The sequence below is a fragment of the Sorex fumeus genome, unplaced genomic scaffold, assembly GCF_029834395.1.
Source record: "Sorex fumeus unplaced genomic scaffold, SorFum_2.1 ptg000037l, whole genome shotgun sequence".
NCBI classification, from domain to species: Eukaryota; Metazoa; Chordata; class Mammalia; order Eulipotyphla; family Soricidae; genus Sorex; species Sorex fumeus.
Genome location: NW_026606094.1, coordinates 14,885,533 through 14,911,642, shown reverse-complemented (window position 1 = coordinate 14,911,642; position 26,110 = coordinate 14,885,533). Strand labels below are relative to the sequence as shown.

The following is a 26,110-nucleotide window of genomic DNA, read 5'->3' as shown; positions in this document are numbered from 1 at the left end:
TTGGTGGATAACTGTGGAAAGCTAATTTGATCATTGCTCTGGAAGGGTGTCCATGACAAGGTGATAATATTATTGCCAAGATGTCAAGGAGAGTCAGCCATGTGAAGAGGGAGAGGGAAGTGGGGAGATGGGGGAGAGAAAGCACTGATGTAGAGACACTGAGACTAGAGTTTGGTGAAATGTATGAAATGTAAAAAAAAAAAAAAAGGCCAGCCCCAGTGAAGGGCAAGTTAGAATGAAATCAACTAGGAGTAAAAAAATCAGGAAGGGGCTGTGTCATTTAGGATTTTCCAGGAAACAATAAGGAATTTTGATTCCATTATGACGGCAGTGGGATACTATTAAAGTATAAAACAGGAGGGGTGTGATCTTACTGATGTTTTTATGAGTTTACTAGCTCCACTCTTGAGGATGGAGGGCGGGAGGGGGGAAGCAGGGAATCCAGGTAAGCAGTAATTACAGGAGTTTAGGAAAGATCTGATGGGAGTTTGAAATTGGGTATGTTTATGAAAAGGTAGATGGATTCAAAACATAATTGGACATAGAATCAGCAGTGTATGACTATGGACAGATTGGGTTTGCTCTACCTTTAAGATAAATTTAGAGTCCTACCTCTTATCTATGTCCGCAGCCAAACTCTTGGTCATAATTCTCTACAAGTGTATTACAAGAGCCTTTCTACTCATTTTTATTTTTCCGCCTTTGCCACCTTGTATCAACTCTTCATAAAGAAGCTAGAATGAGCCATAGGTTAGCCTGTGGCATGCTTTGGCTTAAAACTTTTCAGTTGTTTCTCATTTCACTCAAAATTTACACTATAAATGTGGCCTGCAAGGTCTTTCATGATCTAGCTGTCATTTCCTTGACAGTGTTGAGTGTAATCATATGTAGATAGACACAGCTAAAGAAAGAAGGTTACAATGTGAGCTCTGGTCTTCTAACATGGACAGGTTGAGTAGAAAAGTGTCCTGTGGCATCCGAGGAGCCCCTGGAAAGACAGGGGAAAAAAAACATATTATAGAAGCGAAAAGAAGAAGAAAAAGGAAATAAAAAGAATGATAACAGTAGTGACCCAAAAATGATAAGGAAAATAAGACACTGATGGTCTCAGTAAAGTTAAAGAAGAAATTTTTTTTTCTTTTTGGGTCACACCCAGTGATGCACAGGGGTTACTCCTGGCTCTGCACTGAGAAATTACTACTGGTGTTAATCAGGGGACTATATGGGAATGCTGAGAATCAAACCCGGATCAGCCTTGTGCAAGGCAAATGCCCTACCCGCTCTGCTATTACTCCAGCCCCAAAGAAGAAATTCTGTGTCAGTGATTGTGTAAGGTAACTGAAGATTGGCATACTTTGGCCAGAGAATCATATATTTTAGATGAACATGTTGAATGTTATGATGTCAAATTCTAGACCCTACCATGACTCTGGGTTGCTTAATTCTAGTGCAGACACAGTCTCAAACTTTGAGCAAGTAAAACAACTGAGAGTCCAGAAGATTAGATTGAATGTTTCTATGCACTGTGATCATCTATATCGAGGGTAAGTTTGAGGATGGGAGTAGGAGTGTTAACAGGCAGAAGATCAAGTGGATAATGTGATGGAACTAGACTTTGGTGATGTGTGATACATATTAGAACTCTGTATATAAAACATCTATACTGATTGAGGTATGACACTTTACTCCCCAAATGATACAGTATTGAAAACACTTGAAACTTGATTTTTTTAAAACGATGAAGATGGAGTCAGGTGTCAAAATCTTCACTGTATGAGGGTCAGTTGCTGGTAGAACGCATGGTTAAAGGGTGGAGGAAGGCTTTGAAACTTCATGACATGAGTTCCCGAGGAATGTGGGACCTGTTGCCTTATGACTCGAGAGCAAGAGTATGGTTTAGCTTCCGAGGGCTGGAAGAAACCAATCCTACATCTGTAGGCTCAGGTGTTGTGGGAAGTTAACAGCTACAGCAGAAGCTGTGAATTCAGGTTCTTTGTTCTACAGAGAGCTTATGGATATGTTTGGGAATTTGTAGAGCATGGCCTCGGGCTCCAGGGAGGTCCAGTGGAAAGTCTTAGAGAGGAAAGAGTTTGTTGGAAAACAAAGAGATCACAGAGAAACATGGGGAGGGAGGGCAAAGGTTGTCATTCTGACCTCCTACCCTCGCTATGAAAGAAATATGCCTAACAGTTAACTTTTAGCATGCCCTGGTTGTGGGATAGCTGCCAGACTAAGTGTCCTGTGTTGTGCCACCCCCCCACTCCCACCCCCGCCTCAGATCATGGAATGGCTTAATTCTCCCGAATGGAGTTCTTTACCATTACCCATGTGAATGTGGGTGGGTGTCTGAAAAATACAGTTGTTGCGGTTTTGGCCTTGAAAGCTCCTATCTGAAAGTAATTGTTGCCTGGACTGCTGAGCTGCTCGCTGAGGCCATGCCTGGGATAGGAGAGCTTGTGCCATGTCATCAGACAGGGAAGGATGCTTATCGCTCTGGTTTCCAGGGGTCTCCTTCCAAGCCACTTGAAATGCACCCTAACTTATTTCTGTTTGCTTAAGGTCTCAGGGCTAGGGCTAGAGTACAGCACTGTTATATGCTGTGTGAGATAAAGGAGAAAATGTTTTACTCAGTTACCTGTCGGTTTGAGGAAGGTAAACCACTATTTTCAACCCAGATAAGACGAGGCTGTCTTCCTCCCTACTTCTCCAGAGTCACACTTGGGGTCATCGCAGTTTGCTGTGAAGTTCAAAGATGTCCATGATGACGTAGACTACACAATGATGCTCTCAAACTGTTGCTTTGAGGAAAGAAAATTCTTAGATATTTTGATGAGGTTTAAAAAAGTAAAAAGAACTCACGAAGGAAGGTAGGGGTTTTAAAGGATTCTGGCAATTTCCAAGTTCTTAGTAAGGTTGTACTTACTTTATATGTAAGTGATGAGGTGACAAATGGAAGATGAAGCATTATACTGAAAATATGATGTTCATTAGAAAATTCCAAGCAAAATTTCCCCTTATGCCCAGAATATACTGAGGATAAGTCTGATAGGAAATGTCGACTATTATTTAGGTAATCTTCCAGTTCTTTGGATTTTGGTTGTTTTGGTACTATTATTGAATGACTTGCCATCATACCTGTAATTGTTGCTTCTTAGATCTCTGTGTTGTATATATTTATGTAATGTGCTCAGTTCAGTGAAGAAATTGGCATTGTGTTTAACTGTCTATTCCTGCACATAATGTATTGATTATGTTGCTTTTCAATAGGTGCTGCTTAATATTTCCTTTTAGATTAGACCTGAAAATGACATTTTGTTATTAATGTATGTTTAAGCCTCTCATGACTGCATTTTATAGTGGTCTGTGTTAACAGAACCCTCCTGGGTCTCAGAAAACCTGGTAAACAATTCATTCTTTCCTTTCGTGGCTCTTAATGTCAGTAAAAATCATGGAAAAAATAACCGTGCAATGAAAAGTGTCTTTTCTATTTTCTGTTTATGCCTTTATTTGAAACTGAATTAAGTAATGTCAAACTTGCAAATATAACAAAATAGTATATGCTGTCTGAATATAATACAGGCCAAATTCTGTAAACTTAAATTAAGCCAAGCTTGCATTGACCTCAGTAGGAATCTGGCAGAGGATCTCTTTTAATTACCTCTGCCTTAAAATATGTAAGAATTTTTACATTGCTTTTCTCACTCAAGAAACAATGCACGAATAGCTAAACTAATAAAATTTTTAAATAGATACAAATCAAACTTGAAAGTTTTAAACTGTTGTTTTCATCCTGTAAGTCAGCTGAGAAAAAGCATACAGACTGTTGTTCTAAATTATGTCCATAGAGTATTTCAAATCTAGTGAATTAACTCTCCTCTTTTTTCCTATTTGAGCTCATAAATGTTAACCTCAGAAGTGCCTCAAATTCTTTCATTGAAATAAACTTGAACTGACAATGGCCAGATGATGTAAAATTGAAACTGAAATCCTATCCTTGGCCCATCCCACGTTCTTCCCCATAGGTATTAGAGGAATCATAGGAGAGTTAGTGTTTTTATTGTACATGAACTGTAATATTTGGGCAAAATAGGCATATAAATTTCTTACTGCCAGGAGAAAGCAATTACCGTAGTGAAGAAGATAGCTGGCAATAAATAAACAGAACTATGATAGATAGTGAGCAAGTTAAAATTTATTTAGAGTGACTTGGCTTATAGAAAACAGGTCTCTGCCTTTATTATATGCCTTCATTCAAGTACCTTCACAAGAAGGAGAACTATGTCATCAAATCATCTTTTGTATATTATTTCAAAGTAAATTAACTAAATTGATACATGATGCCCTATTGAACAATAGAAGCCGAAAAGAAACTGGTCTAACATAGCAAAGCAAACCAATAGCAATTTGAAAATGCATTTACTGGGAATGGAGCGATAACATAACGGGTAGGGCATTTGCCTTGCGCACGGCCAACCCGGGTTCGATTCTCAGCATCCCATATGGTCACCTGAGCACCTCTAGGACTAATACCTGAGTGCATGAGACAGGAATAACCCTTGAGCATTGTCAGGTGTAACCCCCCAAAAAAGAAAAAAATGCATTTATATTTAGTGGGTCCAGGATGTGTCTCAGGGGTGTGTCCAGTATGTATGAGTCCATGGGTATGACCCCCAGCACTGTAGAAGTGCAATACAACACAGTACAACACAATGCAGTGCAATATAAGTAAAGTGCCTTGCTGACCTTCTCCACTCTTATCTCATTCCCTGAAGATAATCATAAAGAAAGAAAAAAAGGAGGGAAGAAAGGAAGGGAGGGAGGAAAAAGAAAGGAAGGAAGGAAGGAAGGAAGGAAGGAAGGAAGGAAGGAAGGGAGAGAAGGAAGGAAGGAAGGAAGGAAGGAAGGAAGGAAGGAAGGAAGGAAGGGAGAGAAGGAAGGAAGGAAGGAAGGAAGGAGAGGAAGGAAGGAAGGGAGAGAAGGAAGGAAGGAAGGAAGGATGGAAGGATGGAAGGAAGGAAGGAAGGAAGGAAGGAAGGAAGGAAGGGAGGGAGGGAGGGAGGGAGGGAGGGAGGGAGGGAGGGAAGGAAGGAAGGAAGGAAGGAAGGGTGCAAAGGAGGGAGGGAGGGAAGGAATACAGTATAATTTCCTTGATAAGGATAATAGTATCCTTTTTCCAGCTCCATAATTGTGTCTGAAACACTGAGAGCTAGATGAGAATAAAAAAAGCACTCAGCTTTCCAAGTCCTAAGATACTACTGTCAATGGACACGAACCAGTTTTGTGATTCCAAAGGTGCCACATTTCCCACATTTTAAACAGTCCCACTGCTATATCCAATGCCTTCTTGTGGGTAGGAGGCTCCACAACAGTACTTGGGAGCTTAGAGACCATTCCTGCCAGTTGTTAGTCTGAAGATGCAGTTCTACTGAGCCCTGACGGGCACTGGGGGTCCCTAGGGCTAATCCTATCATCTGGGGAGCAGATCATGTGGTGCCAGGGATCAAACTGAGGTCCCCTGTATGCCAGGAAGAGCCTTCAGCCCCGTGAGCTAGCTGCCCTGTGTGCTATCTGCCTGGTGGCCTGATTCTCTTTTTTATTTGTTTGTTTCTGCAAACAGTGTGATGAGGGGATCATTTGTGTGATTTCTGGAGATGAAAGCAAGACAATATTTTATGGCAGAAGATTCCTGTTAGTTTTAAATCAGGTAGTCTTATCTGAGTTTAGCCTTAATCCTAGGGCTAAGGGTTAGGTGGAAAAGAATTGGCCATGTTGACCTAGTTGGTTTAACTCTGAAACATCCTCCAAAACAAAATAATAATTCTTAAAATTCCTCACAACACATCTATCACCGTTGAGTATACGCTCTGGAACACAGAGAATTGCGAAGTGGGCCTCTAAGCTGTGGTTCAACTGAGATTAGCTGTTTTCATCTTGATTTCATTTTAGAATTCAAGTGCAGCATATTAAATCTATTAGATAAAAATACTTTTTAAAGTAGTTTTCCAACTGCTTTTGAGTAGGACATTGCTTATTTGTGGGGAGGGCGACTCCCAGCTGTGCTCAGGGCTTACCCCTGATTCTGTGTTTAGGGATCACTCCTGATGCGGGGTGATGGGGGGGGGCGCATATGTGGTGCTGGGATTGGCCCAGGTTGGCCACATGCAACATGAGCACTTTATTCACTGTACGATCTTGCCAACACTCAATGATTAACACATTTGCATGATTTAGAGGGTAAGATTCCCAATAGTAAGAAATGATTTTGTCTCAGAAGACAATTAGAAAAATAGGAAAACAGAGACGAAGAGGTGAAAACTTAACTCTTCGTAAATTGAGGAATTGCATCTGAGAAATAGATTGTTTGAGCAAGCAACTTTAACAGTACAAAAAATGATTTATTTTAAAATAGCCTCACCATTCATAACTAATTATAAACAACAGTAGAAAAATTTGTAAATGAAAAAATTCAGTCACCTCTGCTCACCTTTCCTCAAAGCAAATTAATAAATAATACAAGGCTGTAGTTCCTATATAAGCAACACTTAAACTGTTCACCTCTCCTCAGGTGTTATGGAACTTTTCAGTTTGCTTTCATATATTTACAGAACATGTATGACAATAATGTTACATAAAAAATTTATGGGTATGTTTGAAATTAAGTTTAAATGGTTATTCTCAGTGTATTTCTTCACTCAGATCACTTGACACTGCCTATTTCAAGATATATGATGGTTAATATAATTCTTTTTTCTATTAAGTAGCCTTTTGTCTTAAGCATATACTTCATTTTATCTATTCATTCAACTGTTTTTCTTGTGTTATATGCTCATATGTAAATCCCCCGGGTCTTGGATGAATTCTCTCTGAGGATTTCTCTAATGTGGACTAATGAAATGCTATTGCTTTAAATTTTTTCCCATTTGACCAAAGGCTGGAAAACTAAGGTTTGTAGTTCAAATACAATTTTCTGATTGGTTTTGCAAATAAAGTTTTATTGGAGCATAACTCATTTACAAACCAACCCTGGCTGTTTTTATGCTAGGTGTAAGAATTAAGTAGTTGTAAAAGATCATATAGCATGTAAAGCTTGAGTCTTTAAAAAAAATTGCTCATTTTTGTGATAATCCTATTTACTATTGTCACTCTATTTCTTTTGCTTTTCAATCTAATATTTAGCCTATAAAGAAATAAGATTTCTGAATGTGATAGAGAATGTTTAAAATGGTAGGGGGATGATAGTGAAAAAAAGAGTGGTAGAGAGTTTGAGAAGATTCGCTATGAGCTGAGATGCAAATGAAGAAACTGGGGTTTGGAAAGGTTAAGTGACTTGTACAAAATCACACCGAGAGTATGTGGCAGAAGTGGGATTAAACTCGCAATAACTCTAGACTCCACTGTAATGCAGCTGTCTCTTCTAATACTCATGCAAACACAACACAAAACAGATAAGTAAATGGTATAGCAGAAAAGCATAAGCAAAATGGTTTAGTTTTCTTGAATCTGGCAGACCAGAGACTGAGTTTTGATGTGTTGAAATTTGGAATCAGTACTGATGACTGGGTTTGAATCATAGTCCCGGCACTAACTTTGGCTGAATCCCTTCAATTTGCTGCCTTCATTGTTTTTCGGTTGGGCGGTGGTGGGAGGGAGCTCCTCTGTAAACTGAGGAGGGCGTTTGGATGATCTCCACAGGTTCTTCTGGCGCTCCCTTTCCGTGACGCTGTGAATTTAGGAGGTGGTGTTTGATCTGAGCTTGGGAGGGTGGGGTGATTTTGACAGGCTGCCTTGTAAATGAAGGGAAAAGGTATTCCAGGTGGTCAGAACAGTTTGAGCAAAAACAGTGGCTAGTAACTGTAAAGAATTCTGGGAATAGCTGGTCTGATGAAGGTAGAGTTTAATCCGGTGGAATAGAGGAGAGGAAAGAGGGGTCTTGCATGGACGTGAAGGAGGGCAGGACATAAATCATGTTTAGGGGGTGGGCAGTTCTTTTTGGAATTACAGATTCTGAAGGTTTTCGTCTTTAGCATTCCTGTCCAGTGACCAGCCGCTGTCTACATGAGCAATTCCAGTTATATGTCTCTTCGAAAGCTTCTAATCCATTTTCAGACATCTGAAAACAGGAAGAAAATACTTCCCTACGCTGAATCAAAACTTATCAGTTCGAGCCATACCTTTCCAAGTTTTGATAATGAAATGTCATTGGGATGTTTCTGTACGGTCGAAGACCATGTTAAGAGAGACTTAAGGGCCCAAAGTAGGTCTGTGTTAGCATATCTGTAATATGTATTACAAAGGAATGGAATTTTTAAAAGATTTTAAAAAGCACTTAACTTATGAAATATGTCTTTTGTCCATTCTCTTATGGATGGGTGTGTCACCAGACCAAGAATCTAGTGACAAGAAAATAGTTCACACTCATTCCAGGTTCATGGGGAAGGTAGACAAAGGAGTTTGGGGTAGTATTACTTCACCTGGCGGGTGGAGAGTAAGAAGTCTGGAGTCTGGGGGAAGATCAGGGATCCTGGCATTTGAACAACTGACCAGATCCACCCAGGAGACAGAAGGAGAAGCACCAAGGAAGAGTGAATATGGAGAGAGAAACATTAGTGAATGTGACTACTGCTCAGTGAGGTGAGAGCTGTTCAATGGCTAGAGTGCAATGTGTCGCAAAGTGACTTGAAATGAGGCTGGCTCAGTAGACACTGGTCATAAGGGGCTGTGTTTAGGAGGTGGTATTAAGAATTTGGTATTTTATACTGAATATGATGTGAATAAGTCAGTATCTTTAAAAGTTTTTTTCTCCTCAGTTTATAGAAGATGCAGTTTATATTAAATACTCCATTTAATTTTTTTTTTAAACATGGAAGATGAGGCTGGATCAATAGTACAGCAGGTTGGGCATCTGCCTTGCATGTGGCTGACCTCAGTTCAAGCCCCAGCATCCCATATAGTCCCCTGAGCAACACCAGGCGTAATTCCTGAGTGCAGAGCCAGGAGTAACCCCGGAGCATTGCCAGGTGTGACCCCCTCCCAAAAAATAATAAAACATGGAAGATGCAAAGGAAGAAATTAAAAGCACCTTTAATTCACAAGCCAGAAATAATCACTCTGGTATGTGTATACACACAGAGAGAGACATTTGATTTTGTGTATCCATATACACAAAATCAAGTGGTGCTCAAGGCTTACTCCTGGTTCTTCAGAGATCACTCCTAGAGGTTTCGGGGGACTATTTGGGGTGCTGGGAATTGAACCTGGGTGGACTCCGTGTAAAGCAAATGCCCTACCCACTGTACTGTTTCTCAGCCCCAACATTTTATATTTCTAGCCAAGTGTTTTTATATTGAAGAAAAATATGGCCTTATTGCAAAAGTAGTTTATGTCTTGCCTCTCCTCTCCTCCCCCTCTCCTTCCCTCCCCTCCTCTCTCCTTCTGTTCTCTCAGCTGCTCTCAGCTCTGTGGTTGAGAGTTGCTTCTGGTCATGCTCAGTGATCATATGATATTGGGGATCAAACTCGTACCTTCTGCATGCAAAATATTTGTCCCAGTGTATTGAACTATATATCCATGACCCTTTATCCTGGTTTTTTTCTAATATAACTTTGTAAGTCAGCATTTCCCAAGTCATGCCATTAAAATGATTTGAGAATTTAAAGCACTAATGACATATAATAACCCCTAAGGATGAAATATGTTATTACAGTTCATGGACACATAATGGTTTAAATTTTAATTTGCTTGCATTTTCATTGTTATGAATAATATTGTGATACTCAACTTTGTTTATAAATTTGTATTTACATCTGCCAGTTGGAGTGGGTCCAGCATATCAGTGTTTGCCTTTTAGGCAGGGTGGTGACAACTCCAATTTATGTATTTGCAAAGCCATTATGATAGTCCAGTGAAGGACAGAACAGAAAGTGGTGATCAGGAGGAATGCAGAGGAGAAATGCTATTTGAGCACTTTACAACAAGTATGAGGGCATTAACTAAATATTATCAGAGAAAAGAGATGGGAACAGTTCTTAAAGCATATGCTTATTTGCTCAACAGAGCTTTGTACAAAACTTGATAAAAAAATCTTGACTTAAAAAAATTCTCTAGTGGTTATACTGGACATGAGTGTCAAAAGGCTGGAGCAATAGCACAGCGATAGGGCATTTGCCTTGCATGCAGCCAACATGGCCGACCGGAGTTTGATTTCTCCGCCCCTCTCGGAGAGCCCGGCAAGCTACCAAGAGTATCTCGCCCGCACGGCAGAGCCTGGCAAGCTCCCCGTGACGTATTCGATATGCCAAACACAGTAACAACAAAGTCTCCAATGGAGACGTTACTGGGCCCGCTCGAGCAAATCGATGATCAACGGGAGGGCCTTTACTTTACTTTACTTTTAGTGGTTATAGAATAAGGGTGGGGGGAGTTTTATTTCAAATTTGGAAATGCCAAGAAAGAAGACTAAGTTTGAACTGTGGGCTTGGAGTGGGAGAATTTATGAGCTTAGTAGGTCTGTTAAACAAATTTTCAGTAAAATAGTTGATAAATGAATAAAGTAGCCAAAGAGAGAAGTTAAACAGGAGGTGAAAATGTGGAAGGTGTCCCTGGACAGAGGTTGTTGTTGAGTTCCTGCATGTGAAAGCAGGTCCCTGAGGTCAGATGATTGGACAGAAGCACACAGACTTCTAAGTCTGTTTTTAAGTAGCAAGCAAGGGGGACACCAGAGATGGAGCTATGAGAAGTGTTAAGGGAACTGGAAGAGCATGGTGTGGAGAAAGCCAAAAGAGGCAAGTGTTTTAAGGGAAAAGTCACCGAACTATCCAGTGTTGCAGAGGTCAAGCAAGAAAAGGTTTGGAGGGTGTCCACAGAAGTGATTTAAGGTCACTTGTGAGTGTGGAGTGAGCCGCGCCTGAGAGGCTAGAAGCCAGACTATAACTGCAGTGAGGAGTAAAGGGAGTTGAGGGAATGGAGTGTCCATGGGCCATTTTTTACCACACCTTGTGAAGGGCTGGAGAGGTCAAGGTGAGAGCTTGGGTGGGTGGTGAAGCAGAAAGCACATTTTCTCTTTATATTTACATTGAAAATGCTTGCTTGATTTCTGAATTGCCACATAAATGCACTACCCTTCCAGCAGTTGCTATTTCACATATGTAACATCCTCATATAGGCAGTTCTTTTTTGGATATGACCTACTCTGTCCAGACTTTCAGTGGAAGCACATTGCCCAGGTCCCTAGATTCTTTCTTCAAGCTCTCGTTAAATAAGTCAAGACCTTCATATTTGCTCATGTGGTCTCATTGGAGTCTCTAAGACTTCCTTCTTTCTAAGCTTCAGTGTACTCATATGTAGGATTACGAATATTACTTGTGTCCTTAAAGTTTGACCTTTACCTGAAAAATTGGCCAAGAATGGTAAATGATTCAATATTACAGTTTAGAGAAGTATCTTTATTGCTTTGCCAAATGCTGGATGACAGAGAGATTTAATTCTAACAAGCTCTAATTAGGAAAAGAAAAAAAATCAAAGGATGATGTCAACCAGAATCAAAGTGAATCAGAACAAGAAACACTTTTATTGGTTGCAGAATATCAACAATGTGTGGTATAGTCTTGTTCACTTCCTTTACTAGCAATGAAAATACTACACACTGTCTTTAGGGGGTCAGACAATCCTACTGGACACATAATCATTTTGATAGGTGTTTTTTATTGGTAATATGACACTCTTTGGACTGCAAAACTTTTTAGCGATATGCTAAATGATTCTTGGCTTTGGAAAACAAAACAGCATGGCAAATAATAAGAATGTAGAATAGTGTGGAGTCACTGTATTGTATCCATTGCTTTCTTATTTAACATGACTTCTGTTTTCAAGCAATATTTCTTTGAGCACAATTGATTTAAAGCTGTGTTGATTGCAAAAACTAGAGAGAGGGAGAGAGAGGGAAAGAGAGAGAGAGCAGTTTACATGCAGGAGTACTAGGCTCAATCCCCTGAACCACATGGTTCTTCGGTCATGCTTGGAATGACCTCTCTGTGTTATGTGGTACATAGAGGAAAAATAGAAGAAAAAGGCATCACAGGGTGAGAGAGATAGTTCGAAGACTGGAGCATATGCACGCACAAGACAACCAGTTTGATCCACAATACCACATGTCTCAACCTTCATGAACTTACTGGACTTACTGTCTGTTTTCAGAAAAATTTACCTTCTTCAAGTGGGCAAACAGAGGCCTTCCCCAAAACACATATAAAATTGTACCCGAGACTACCGCCACCATCATAAATGGCTCCAGCACCTCCCAAGAGACCATATCACCCATTTTAGGAAACTATGTAATAGAAGGCAATTGTCCATGTAGGATGTGAAATAAAGAACACAGACACAAACATTTATTTGCTTCTCTCTAAGATTTTCCTCTGTAATTCTTTGTGCCTTCTTCTTTTCTTTGCTTTCCAGTTTGCTTCCCAGTAATATAGTATTATATCTTTTAACTGCCCTGGCTTTACTCTCCCATGCAGTCCTGACTAGGACCGTTAGTCCTTTTCTTTCTCATCATGGTCAGCTCTCTTAATCTTTTTGCTTGCTTCTGTTTGTGATCTATATACCCAGTGGTGATCAGGACCTACTCCTGGCTCTGTGCTCACATGCAAGGCAAATACCCTATTTGCTATACTATCACTCAAGCCCCATCTTCATCTTTGACTTTTCACTGAGTCAAACTCAGTCTGTCCAGGTTCAGCCTAGTCATATGACATTCTTGCAACTATAGGTGAGCTGTCAAGCTCTGTTAACTGAAAGGGCACAGATGTACCAATTGTAGGCTCTAAGTTCATGGTCACCAATTGTTTTGGCCCTTAAGATGGCATCAGTAATCCTTGTTTCCCTAATCCATCCTTCTTTCTGTGGCTATTCTGCACTTTCATCAACCTCTTCAGGTTATCTCAAAATCATCTATTTCCTTCGTCTCAGAAAATCATACTGACCTATTTCGTTGAGGTCTCCTCTCCAGAACTCACGAAGAGGTACTTCCTTCCTACTACTCCGTCACTACCTACAAATTTCCTCTCTCTATAACTCTTCTAGTTATTTCACTACTTTTACCCCTTTGTCACCAACGTACCTGAGAGCAATTTCTGCTTGCTTATCCTTCTTTTTCTGTTTTCCACCCAGACTACTCTAGACAACGTTAAATCGTTAACTCTAATTAGATGACTTTTCAGCCTTCATCTTGTTTGCCCTCTCTGACCTCTAACATCATTGAGTACTACCTCAGAGTATCATCTTGTTTTTTTAGCACAATTATTTTTCTCTTTCTAAGGCTTTGCAGAAGAAAGGGTTTGGATGCTTATAATTCAGTATTAACTATACTTTTAAAATTATGTGATACTTTTTTTCATAGATATTTTATAATTATGTATATTAAAAATAAGCAATGCCTATTAATTATTCCATGGTTTCTTTTTTCCTAGTTGATGAAGGAGTTTCCCCTTCTGAGCATGTTCAATATCCATGAAAACCTTTTAGAAGCCCTTCTGGAACTACAAGCATATGCTGATGTTCAGGCAGTCTTAGCAAAGTATGATGGTAAGTCATTGGTAGTTTTTTTCTAGTTGACTAGTCTTCTGTTCAGGAGTTTCAATAACTAGAACAGATGGATAATTTCAAATTGCACAACATTTGGATATCTATCATCGTAGAAAACATTCACCTACAACCCTATAAATTCGTAAGCTCTCTTGGTTAGTTGTTCAGAAATGTTGAATGATCTGTGCCATTCTCTTCTTGCTTCCCCTCACACTTTTCCCTTCTCTGCTTTATGGTAAGGAAACACTCAATTCTATGCAGATAGTACATGGCCTGTTGGGATATCACTAATTGTTCTAGCTTCTATCCCTTACCACAGGGTTCATTTTAATCTCTACCTCTGGGTCACATTGATGCTTTGAAGCAGTGTAGAACAGCTACTAGTCCTTGACTACCCCAATGTCTTCCTTGTAAATATTTGAAGATAAAGTTATGTCCTCTTCCTCTCCAGTCTCCTCACTGGCAGAAAACCTCTATTTCTTCATTTGAGGGACTTTGATGTGTTTTGCCATGCAATTTGAGCATATTCCATATTGCAGTTTTGTCAGATGGGGGATTTAGGGCCATACTTGGTAATGCTTATGGGGGACCATTCCTTGCTGGGGATCAAACCTGGTATTCCTTGTGCAGGGCACACTTCGATTATAATATCTGTACTATCTCTCCCGTGCTTGCCTATTTTTTGTAATCCAGAAAAATACACTCTTATATTCTAGAGATTTGAGAACTCCTCTGTTCATAACACTGTGGAATCACTGTTAATTTAACTGTACAAACAGTATTCACATAATTACTATGTTCTAGCTACTGGAATTTCTGTAGAACTTTATGCTCTTTTGTTAAATTTCATTAATTTTCTATAAAATATATGTTGGGGAATGTTTTTTTTTCCCACGGCCAGTTTTTGCTTTGTAAATTTTTTCTTAGCGAACATGTTTGTTTAATGCACTTAAGAAATTTATTTCCATATTTTCATGACACATATAGAGCAAACATACAGTTTTTGATAAGGAATCCTGGAATAGACTGGCATTATAGCCCTCTGACGTCGAGACAACTAGGGCAGTGTGAGACTGCTTTTGTTTTGACTTCTTGTTAGTTCTTGCTCAGATTGATGGAAACTAACAGCAATGGCATCCCTTGGCCTATGCAAACGTGTAATAAGATATAGGCTACCTAGTATGGAACTGATTTTAGAGAGAAAAGTATTTGTGGTGTGTGCTATACAGTAAACAAAGTAAAGATTGCTTGGCCTTCATTCCAGCTCACTTTTATTCTCTGTTTATATGCTGGAATTTCACTGTTTGACTGACCTTGGGAGTCTAAGGCATGAGGTTACGTGATAAGAAAAAGGCTCATACGTTGGGGGTCTCTGTATCCAAAAGGACCCCAGTCTCATACATGGGCTTAGAGATGGTCATACACTTTTTCACTTGCCACCCTGAGGCATCAGTGCCATAGCAAGGTTCCAGTTTCTCATCTCCAGAATCAACCTTAAATTAATCTGGTCTATCATGCCTTAAGAAGAAAGATTTGCGCTCTGGGATTTCAATTCTCCTAAGGCTCCTTTCATAAAGACCTCAGTTCATTACAGGAATCAACAGTCTTGTGTTCTAAGAATGATTGTAAAATAAAGAAATGAACTCATTTGGATCCTCCTGTTGACTCCGTGTATTCCATTGCATAGCCTCTGTTCCACAACCACCCCAAACTGATTTATTAGATTCTGATAACATATGTTCACATTGTTACAACATCCCGTCCCACCCTCCACTAAAACTTGGCTCACACTTTGCAAAAATTCTTTTGTTGCAAATGGACAGACTCCCCATACCAAGGCCCTAGTGTTGAGCTTTGTTTATGTTGTGTACCTGGCAACAGAGACGATGTTCTTATTCATTATTCATGGAAAAAGAGCCTCATTAGTGGCAGGACACATTCTGTTGCTGAGATGCCTCGTTAGGAGTTTTGAGAGTTTTGAGATCAGCTGTCAATAGACTGCAGATGACCTAATCTCAACTGAATTCTGGAGGGTGTTTTGGTGTGGACTTGGCACAGACCAGTATCCTTTACAGTAGAAATGTGATGAAGTGGCTGCTGAGGTTACTGTTCTTGAGGAGTGAGCTGCAACCAGGCAAGCCTATTAAAAAAAGAAAGTGCCTCTTCTCTCTCACCTTATTCTACCAAGTGGGCTCTTTCACACTCGCTCCTGCTGCTTTTCCTAGAGACCCAGAGGACCTGAGCCAAAATGTTTCCCTGCAATCTGGTCCTGTGACAGGAAGGTCTTTAGAAGACCTGGAGCAGAGACAGCAGAGGGGGTGCCCTGTTCTTCACCCTGGTTAAGATGTCATCATCTGAGACGCTTTGACTCCCAGCCTCTTCATCCCTCCTCACAGAACAACACCCAGAGCTGCAGGGTTATACGTTATCTTTGCGAATTGGAATTCTCTGGTTGGATAGCTGTTTCTTGGATGGCTTGTGGGTGCAGCAATCCTTCTTCATTACATTTACTAGGTGACGGGGGCTAAACTTTTTAAGTAATGTGTTGGAGAGTGACACAATGGGATTTGTGCTGCTTTCCGACCTTTAAAAAGTGGGATTTAGAAATATGGCAAGGCTTGGGGGTGGAGGCAGGGAGAGAAAAGGAGAGAGGGAAGGCAGCATGCTTTCCTTTGCCTCTGCCGCCTCCTCCTCCCCCCACCTCTTCTTCATTCTTCATTCTTCCTTCTTCAGTTTTTTTCATCTTTGACTTTGAAAGCCAGTGACCATCACAGATTCCTTTCATAATGAATTGTTTTGAAAACCCTGGGACCCTTGTTGTAATCAGGAGTCCAGTTTTGATTGTCCTTGAAATAACTTCTCATCATATATTGTGTCAATCATGGAGTCTGAAATGCTGTCTGTTCCTTCTCAGGGCATTTGTGCACTTTTACTATTTTTTTTCTTCAACTTTTTAGCCTTCATTGTGGGTGGGCAGTTTTTATCCAGGTGGTTGGCTAAGGTGTGGAGTGTCTTCATGCAGCAGCTAAAATATTAACAGCTAGCATTTATTGAGTTCGTATAACCTGGCATGGTCTCACATGATTGGAAGGCCTACATGTCTGAATTTATCTAGTCTCACCACCAGTCTCTGAGGCTGATACTAGTGTTTGCTCCCTTTTCATCATTACAACTTAATGATCTTAGAAATGTGGCAACTGTGGCAAAGAAAAATAAATTGCTCAAATGAAGAGCCTAAGATTAAGATGTCGAAGTAAAGATGTATGTCCATTAAGTGGAGAGAAAAAATATACATATAAACTGGTCTAATCATTATTCAGTAGTATGTGAATTCTATAAGAAAAGAAGTGCCAGGATCAAAATTGAAGTGGTTTGTCTCTCGGTCCTTGTTCTTAGCCATTACACTTCTGCTATCTTTGCTGTTGACAGTATATTTTTATTTTTATTCAAGCCATTCTTACTGTTGTTGTTAACTGCGATTTGTTGGGAACCTACCATGTGCCAAGCACATTATATACTTTCACTGTGACTCTCATAGTGTCTTTGCGAGGTAGTTATTCCATTTTAGGAGATGCAAAAACATTCAAGTTCACATTCCTAGAAAACTGCAGAGTTGGGATTCAAATCCAGGTCTGGCGCTAAAAGCCCATGTGTTTTTCATAAGTTTAAGTCTTGCTAAAGTGATCCTCTTTGCCTCTCACACTCTTCTTACAAAAGCCTGAATTGGAGGATTGGAGCTGTGTTGCCAAATTTCAGTGATGCCAAATTGTCTTCCAGGATTCCTTCATTATTTTTAAAGAATTGGATATATCAATATTTACTTGTCATTTTAAAAGCATATTCAAAATACGATTTTTTTATCTTTAATGTATGTCAGTTTCTTCAGTTACAAAGTGGATTTGATGTGTCATGTTCATTTAATTTGAGATTTATCTTCCTTCTCCCCCTCAGTCATATATTTTCTATAAAGACAAACATTTCTAAGATCATTAAGTTGTAAGAATTTCCTTCTTTTAGAAGTCATTGTAAAAGTTATTTTTTATTGGATTGTATTGACTTTCAAATAATTTATTGACCCCCCCTAAGTTTCAAAATTAAGTCACAAAAATTAAAATCGTAATTAAAAGGCAAGCCATCCATGGCTTATTAAGATGTGGTGTATACACACACACAATGGAATACTATACAGCTGCAAGAAATGATGAAATGCAATTTGCTGCTGTATGGTTGAAATAGGAAAATATCATATTGAATAAATTAAGCCAGAAAAAGAAAGACAAACACAGGATGATCTCACTGATATGTGAAATATAGACAACTGGATGAAGAAACATGTTGTAGTAAAAGGGGGATGCTTAGATCATCCTTGACCACAGGTTTTAGAGAGGAGACAGACAGAGAAGGGAACAAATCAAGGTGGGAGGGAAAGTGAACAAGAAGAGTGAGAGGTATAGCCATATACCCAAAACACAGATTCAACAGAACTGAAAACATGAGATCTAAGTGGCAACCACTAAAACTTTATAATGTGTCTGTCAAGTTGACAGGCAGGGGTGGAATGGGGTTGGGATGGGAGGGAGTCTGTGATTACTGGTGGAAGGAAGTTGACACTGGTGTAGGGATTGGTGTTGAATTGTTGCCCAAAACACAACTATCAGTAACATTGAAAATTATGGTTTTTAAATTTTTTTTAAAAAAATTCTAACATATCATAAAAGTGACATCATCAATTTCTTATAGAATACGGTCTCCTTAAAATAAATACCACGGTTTTGATTATAGTTTTTTAGTTAAGAGAAAATGTTTTATAACAATGAATAAAGTATCAAATTGAAAAAGGAAAATACAAAAGAATTTACAACATTACTATCATGGTTTCATGGTGATAAAAAAAATACTAGCTATACTGGTTAGCTCTGATGAAACCCCAACTTTTACTACATAAATTTCAGCAAAAACTTAAGCATTAAAAACCTCTGTTTCGGGACTGGAGCGATAGCACAGCAGGGAGGGCGTTTGCCTTGCATGCAGCTGACCCAGGTTCGATTCCCAGCATTCCATATGAGCACCTGAGCACCGCCAGAGTAATTCCTGAGGCATAAACCAGGAGTGACCCCTGTGCACCACTGGCTATAACCCAAAAAGCAGAAACAGCAAAAAAAAAAAAATCTCTTTTGGGGTTGGAGTGATAGTACAGCAAGTAGGGTGTTTACCTTGCACGTGGCCGACCCAAATTCAATTTCCATCATCCCACATGGTACCTGAGCAGGAATACTACCAAGAGTACTTCCTAAGTGCAAAGCCAGGAGTAATCCCTGAGCATTGCTAGGTGTGACAAAAAAAAAAAAAGAAGAAGAAGAAAAAAGAAAAGAAAAGAAAAGAAAAGAAAAGAAAAGAAAAGAAAATCTCTTTCTTTCTATGGAAATGGAATCAAGGCTTAGAAGGTTGATGGCCCAAGATTTAAATAACTGATTATTTGTTGTGAGGATCAAGGTAGTTAATCCATGTTAAGTGTTCAGGGCTGTATGAGCTACACAGTAAAGGCATTAGCCATTCTTTTTTTTTTTTTTATGTAGGAGTACTGCTATTTATTCAGCCACTGATGAGCTGATTGAATTGTGCATGAACTCCACCTTACTTTTTTTTCATTTTTTATAATTTTATTTATTGACTCACCGTTAGAGCAGTTACAAAGCTTTTGGGTCTAAGACTCGGTCATACAATGAAACACCCATACCATCACCAGTGCCCATTCTACATCACCAAAAATCCCAGTATACCCCCATCCCACTCCCTCCCCCTAACCTGTGTGGCAGATGATTTCCACATTTCTCTCTCTCTCTACTTTGATCACATTCAATATTTCAACACCAGACCCACCATTATTATTTGAGATTTTACCCCAACACTCAGATCTGCTGAAAAGGCAACAATAGACAATTTCTTTTCTATTGCTGGTTATGAATAACATATGATGTTGCGTGGCTGCAGTAGGGCCACATGATTTTGAAATTCCAAAATTTTAACACTTTAATCTGGAGGGATTTCTGCCCAAAACCACTGGGTTTTGAGAATTGCTCCTGAGTCTCTGGGATCATGGCCATTGAGCAGCTTGATCAGGAGCCAGAGAGGCCATTTGTGGACGATGACTTGGGGTCTTGTTGGGACCGGGAGACCAGGCCCGGTTCCACCCCCATCCTGTGAGGCCCAACAAGTTTCGTCACTGTGGGCCCAAACCTGACTTGGGGTCTCGTTATGGTGAGGAGAACAGGCCCGGCCCCACCCCCATCCCGTGAGGCCCAAAATGTCTCGTCACTGCGGGCCCAAACCTGACTGTACAGTGGCCTCTGGAGGATGGAGGCCACTGAGCCGCGGGGGGCAACAAGACAAGGCATGAAACCTATTCCAACCTGGGTTGGCCCAGCACCAGTAACCTACTGCAGGGACCGGACGCATTTCTGCCAAGAGCCGCTGGGTTTCGAGATTTGTTTCTGAGTCTCTGGGATCATGGTCATTAAGCTGTTCAATCAGGAACCAGAGAGGCTATGCCTTCTATTATATAGCTGAGCCGGAGGTGGTTTGTAAGTGTGTTTCCCACATACCTAACTTTTGGCCGTTTACTTTCTTGGTAAACTTTGCCCCATGTTTTTGGGGTCTGGCCAAAGGCACAGCAGCAATTTTGGGGTATCTGGAAGTCTGAAGGCATCATGAGGCTGCTGATGCACTCATCTCACAGGTACAGAATGACCTGCTGGCGGCACTATACCCCCGGCATTAGCCATTCTAAGAAGCAAGGTTAGCACTGATCAACTTCACCACCATTCTCAATAAATCTTGTTTAAATGGATGGTGAACTACATACATATAAAATGGTAGTTAAAAAATGAGATTATAGGAGCTCAATCTGTGTCCCCTATAAGGTACTATTTGGCCCTGTTGTCAAGATAAATTATGGATTCAGTAGGGCATATGTACAGGAAATTGATAAGAATAGAAATGCTTGGTTTTATCTACGAAGAAGTTTTAAACTTTAGGAAAACTGAAAAAAAAAATAGTGCCAGATTTTTCTTTCCCCATCCAAAGACAAATGTTCCAGCCTTTGGGCAATTTGCACTAATGGAAATACAAATCTAAGGCTCTTTGGATGTGTGCTCCATTAGGTCATTTAGGGATTGCCCAAAGTCTGGGGGCAGAAACCTCCCTGAGAGTGACAGCTGATCTTTTTAAACGTCATGAATGTTGTGTAAATGCAGCATCTGCATTGGGACCATTTTACTGATGCCATCAAGCTCCTCCTCAAGAAGCATTATTATCTATCATCTGACAATGTGCTGAGGGTAAAGATAAGGATAAGGCATGGTTCTGACATTGGGAAAGTATTTGCATCTCAGAAGATTAAAAACAGAAGTTCTAGAGAAATCATTAGGGAATCACTCTGTGTTGAGATTATACATGAAAATAAGCTTTTTGCTGGAATTGCTTTGCAGAGTAAGTGTGTAATTATAAGCAAAACTTTCATAAACTTATTTTTTTTTTATTATCCAGGGTCTAATAGCTAGCTCAAGTTACTCAACTATCATCATCATTCCTTTGAAATGGTCACTGGATACCCTAATCTTTGGGTTAGTTGTTTTGAAAAATAGATAAGAATCAGAGTAATTTGAGATGCCATGCTGACCACAAGGTGAAAACCAGTATTCATCTCATCTTTTCACTGTCAGGGACAGAGTTTCTGGTCCTCCAAAAATTTTTAATCATCTGTATAGATGTGAACTTTGATGCCACAGGCACAAACAGCACTTAAACTCTATCCACTACAAAAAAATAAATATATATAATATGACATGTAACATGTAATATATATATATAATATATCATATGCATTGAAATATCCACTCAAAATTCATTTAAGAAAAATAAGTTTGAAATTTAATGCTCCTAGTGATTGTATAATCCTAGTCCAGCTTACTTCACTGGCTTTTGTGGTAATAAACCAAGGGGATCAAACAACTGACAAAGAGAATCCTTTGTAAAGGATGAGCAAACGAATCACATTACTGCTTAAAGAAGAAATTATTGTCAGCACTAGTATCATGGGTTGTGACTTCAGGTCCCTAAGCACAAGTCACTGAGAAATGATGGCCCTGCCTAACGCTGCACAGGGTGCCCTGCTGACTTGGGGACTAAGAGGTAGATCTGTCAAGAGGAGTAGACCTTTGAGGATAGGAAATGATAGACTATGAGGGAATACACACTATCCGCACAATGACAGGAATTCTGAGAGCGGATGCGATTCTAATAGGAACTGTATGCTCAAGAAACATCGTCTGCCTCTGATGATGGAAGACCCTTTGTGAAAGCATTCATCTGTAATTCACTTAGTTGGCACATGAACAAATCCCTAAATTTATGTTGGAGTTAGTAATCCTTATTGCCCAGTTATCATAATTTACCAAGGTAACATCCCTCCCAAGCCAGCTATTACCATCATATAAACTGCCTGCTTTGGCTTTAGGGCACCAACCACAGAAGGGCCCTCTGACAGAGACCTTCTGGGGAAATCCAATCCAAAAGTTGCAAATAACATCTGGTATTTGGCTTTGTAGCGTGAGATGAACTTTTCTGGCTCTAGCTGCATCTGCATTGCCTATCCCTACCCACCCTCCGAGTTACTAAGGTCATGTTGTATTTCCCGATTGAATCATGGATCTCCCAGGTGGCACATCTTTTGAGGTTTTAGTGATCAATCCTTTTTATTTCTTGAGTGAAATTTTACCCTTTGATTGAAATAGGGCTTTGGGTTGACTTTCTGAAGGTGGGGCAGAAAGAGCTCACATGGTCGGTAATGGGAAGGGGAAAAAAAAGCCATCCTCTATGGGCAGAACTCCACATTTCTATTGTTTTCTTTCCATCATTTCATGAACAGCAGTAAACTTGGGAAATTTTTATTAAAAACAGCCATGCACGACAGCATCACTTAATGGGACAATAACCACACATCACAGTCCACAAACCAATTAAAAGGAAGAAATTGGCTGTTATTGTTGTTGTTTAGTTTCCATTTTTGTTTGTTTGGTCAGTGCCTGCTGCAAAGCATCTGTCAAGGTCACATGTGTTGAATTAATTTAAACTTCAAGAATATCAGTTGGCTGCCTGACCAAGAAAATGGTTCAAAAATCTATCATATATTTCATATGAAAAATTACGTTTAGGTGCTTTTAGGCAAGAGAAGAATATGATCCAACCAGTGGCACCAAGAAACTTTTATTCTAGTGGATAAGATATTTGAAGTTAAAAAATCAACTTACAGTGAGTTAGAATGGGATAAACCACTGCTCTGTTTAAAACTTGCTGTGGGGTACACAGGAAAGAACCCTTAAAAGCAAGCCCTGTGTTTTCATCTTGGACTCTGTATGAGGGTGGATATTGAGTACATTGGTGGTGAATGACTGGCTTGTCAGGTAGAGAAGGTGTATACCCACCCTTGTGAGATGCTTTGGAGCCCATTTACTGAGGGCTACTCTTGAAAATATTGTTTTGCAGTATGAAACTAATATCCAAGGCCAGGGAAAATGGGCCAGGAGGACTGGTTAATGGTTTGTCAATGGTGTGGGGGATGGAGGGTAGATAAGATATAGTAGGGTCCATTATGATAGTACGAGTTAGAAATGATCACTCTGAACCAGAACTAAGTGTTGTAAGCAGGTGAAGGGATATACATGATGACCTTTCAGCATCTGTATCTGTAAGGTAAGGTAAGGTAAAGGCCCTCCCGTTGATCGTCGATTTGCTCGAGCGGGCCCAGTAACGTCTCCATTGGAGACTTTGTTGTTACTGTGTTTGGCATATCCAATACTCTCGGTAGCTTGCCGGGCTCTCCGAGAGGGGCGGAGGAATCGAACTTGGGTTGGCCATGTTGGCAGCTTGTAAGGCAAATGCCCTACTGCTGTGCTATCGCTCCAGCCTCTGTATCACAAACCATAATACCTAAAATAAGACAGAAAAATAGAGAGAAAGAGAAGAGAGGTGCCTGCCATAGAAGCAGGCTGTGATGGGGGTGACTTGAAGGGGAGAGGGGAGAGAAACTGCGGACACTGGTGCTGGGAAGTTACACTGGTCAAGGGATGGATGTGGGAGCATTGTATGATGAAGCACAATCATAAACAATTTTTGTAATGCTCTATCTCTTGGCAATTCAATTTTTTTTAAAAAGAAAGTATTATTTTAGAATTATACATATGAAATGGACCCCTCCCCCATAAACCTGTCTCATGCTTATGTATGGTCGTGAATCTTTCTCTTTCTTTTCCTTTCTATTAATTGAGGTGGTTCACGATATTAATGATGGTTTCCTGTGTACGTAATTCAAACACCTCACCCATTGCCAGCCCAATCACCTCTCCCTACAAACTCAATTTTGTGGCTCAGTTCTCTCCCTTGACCCTTTGTTGCTACGTTGATATGCATCTCTAAGTCCCACATCCATATGAATGAGATCATTCTGTACTGATACCTTTTCTTCTGATTGATTTCACTTAGCATGATACCTCAGTGAATATCTCAGTGTTCTCTGTGGATGGTACTAAAGTCATAGCAAATTGCATGATTTTGTTCATCCTTAGAGTTGAATAATATTTTATGGTGTACCACAGCCTCTCAATCATCTCATCCATAGTTGGGCATTTGAGTTGTTTTATATCTTGGCTATTGTACTAAGTGCTGCAATGGACATTGGTGTGCATGTATCCTTTCGAATTGATGTTTTTATGTGTGGGGGCTAGATGCCAAGAAGTGGTGTGTATTGCTGTGTCATATAGGATTTTTCCTATTTTCTTGAGAGATCTCCATAGTGCTTCCTTTAGAGGCTGAACCAGATGACATTCCCACCAAGAGTGGATGAGAGTTTCTTTCTCATCACATCCCTGCCAACACTGGCTCTTTCCAGACTTTCTGATATGTGCCAAGTAAAGATCCTTTTTAAGCATCATCTTATGATTGCAGATAAAAGGAAATTAGGTCAAAAATATTCTCACTGAAAAAAAATATTTGTTCTGTACTATTTGAAGGCCTATCTTGAGTTTTCTGAGATACATCAAATTGACAGTTTTACGAGTACGTTCATAAATTTCTCCCACAATGATTGCATTGACTTTCAAGTTTGTGATTATGAGACACTTCTGACTTTTGAAAGCCTCAGATCTTTCTCCCTGAGATGACCTTTTCTCAAAGCAGCACCATTCCCATAAAGGGTCTTTGGGAGCCAGAAGAGGTGGGGTTTGATTTCTTTGTTTCTAGCCAAAAAGTCTTCTACTTTTCTCCATCCCTGTTTCAGGCTTTCATTCTGTATTCTCCCTGCCTCGCTCTTCCATTCCACTTGTGTTTCCAATGAACTCTTAGATTTAGAGCACCAGTACAAGGGCATGCATTTTGCTGGAATGCTCCACGCAAGGATAAATGGATAAATAAGAAGTTTCTGATTTCCTCTGAATACCCCATCAACCGTGATCACTTAAAATTCCTAGAAGCTAACTGAGATATACTGTTTACATAACAAATGAAAATAATGAAACTTTGAAATGTTAGTTTAGGGTTTCAATTAGCAAACAACTATGTTTCAGATGTTTTGTATTGTGGACACCAAGTTATGAAGAAACACAGAATTTACCCTTAAAACATATGAGAGGGGAATAAGAGATAAACAGAAAGATGCTATAAAGGGTGAAGACTATGGGTGTTGCCCCATGATGAGGGGAACACGTTACTGGGTAAAGGGGGGTGGGGGAGACAGAGTCTCTTAGGTGGAGGGTGGATCTGAGTGTGAACCAGACCGTGCAAGTTGCTTGAGGTACAGCTGCATATGGAAAGGTTCTGGGGTAGAACTGACATGGCTTCATACATCCCAGAGCCGAGAGAGCCTGAAGGAAAGGGCCAAAAATGAGTGGGGTGAGTTATTTTCCATCTAGCTTGAATCAATTCAAGGATTTTGGACCGAGCTTAGATTTTTTTATTTCAAAGGTCACAGAAAGACCTGGAGGCAATTTCAGCAAAGGAAGGACTTCAGTCTGACTACAAAGTGAAGTGAATGGAACGACAGATTCATACTCTGCCCTTTTTAAACTTGAGGTCATTAAGAGGTGAATACAGTACAGAGGGATGGGGCGGGAAGGAGTGGAGGGCTGCTGAAGGGATGGGGGTTTCGGCCACTACAGTAAAGCAGAATTCTTTTCCTGTAAGGGAGGCATTTGCTAGTTCTCTTAATAATTATAATTATAATGATTATTATTAGAGATTTGTCTGCTTTCTATAAAAATTGTAATCTCAGTACATATAACTTGTTTCATGGAAAGAAGGGAACTCAGCCCTGAATCAAAAACACACACCAGTGACAGAAATGAAGTCAAAGTCACACACTCTTTATTTCAGAGGAAAGAAATAGAGAGTCACGAATCCAATTAACAACTACTGTGTCCTGTCACTACTTGTCATTAGAGATTCAGCGATTTTAGGTGGAAAACAGTTCAAAAAGGAT

At 39.9% G+C, this 26,110-nt stretch overlaps 1 protein-coding gene across 6 annotated transcripts in view; it reads left to right on the top strand.

Annotated features, from left to right (window-relative positions):
* The window catches only part of ST7 (suppression of tumorigenicity 7), a 309,460-nt gene that overhangs the window by 231,834 nt on the left and 51,516 nt on the right, over positions 1–26,110 (top strand). For all 6 annotated transcript variants that reach the window (XM_056117971.1, XM_056117969.1, XM_056117970.1 and 3 more), the window contains one exon: positions 13,467–13,581. In XM_056117971.1, the coding sequence (XP_055973946.1) occupies positions 13,467–13,581 (115 nt within the window). The remainder of the gene's footprint in view (positions 1–13,466; positions 13,582–26,110) is intronic.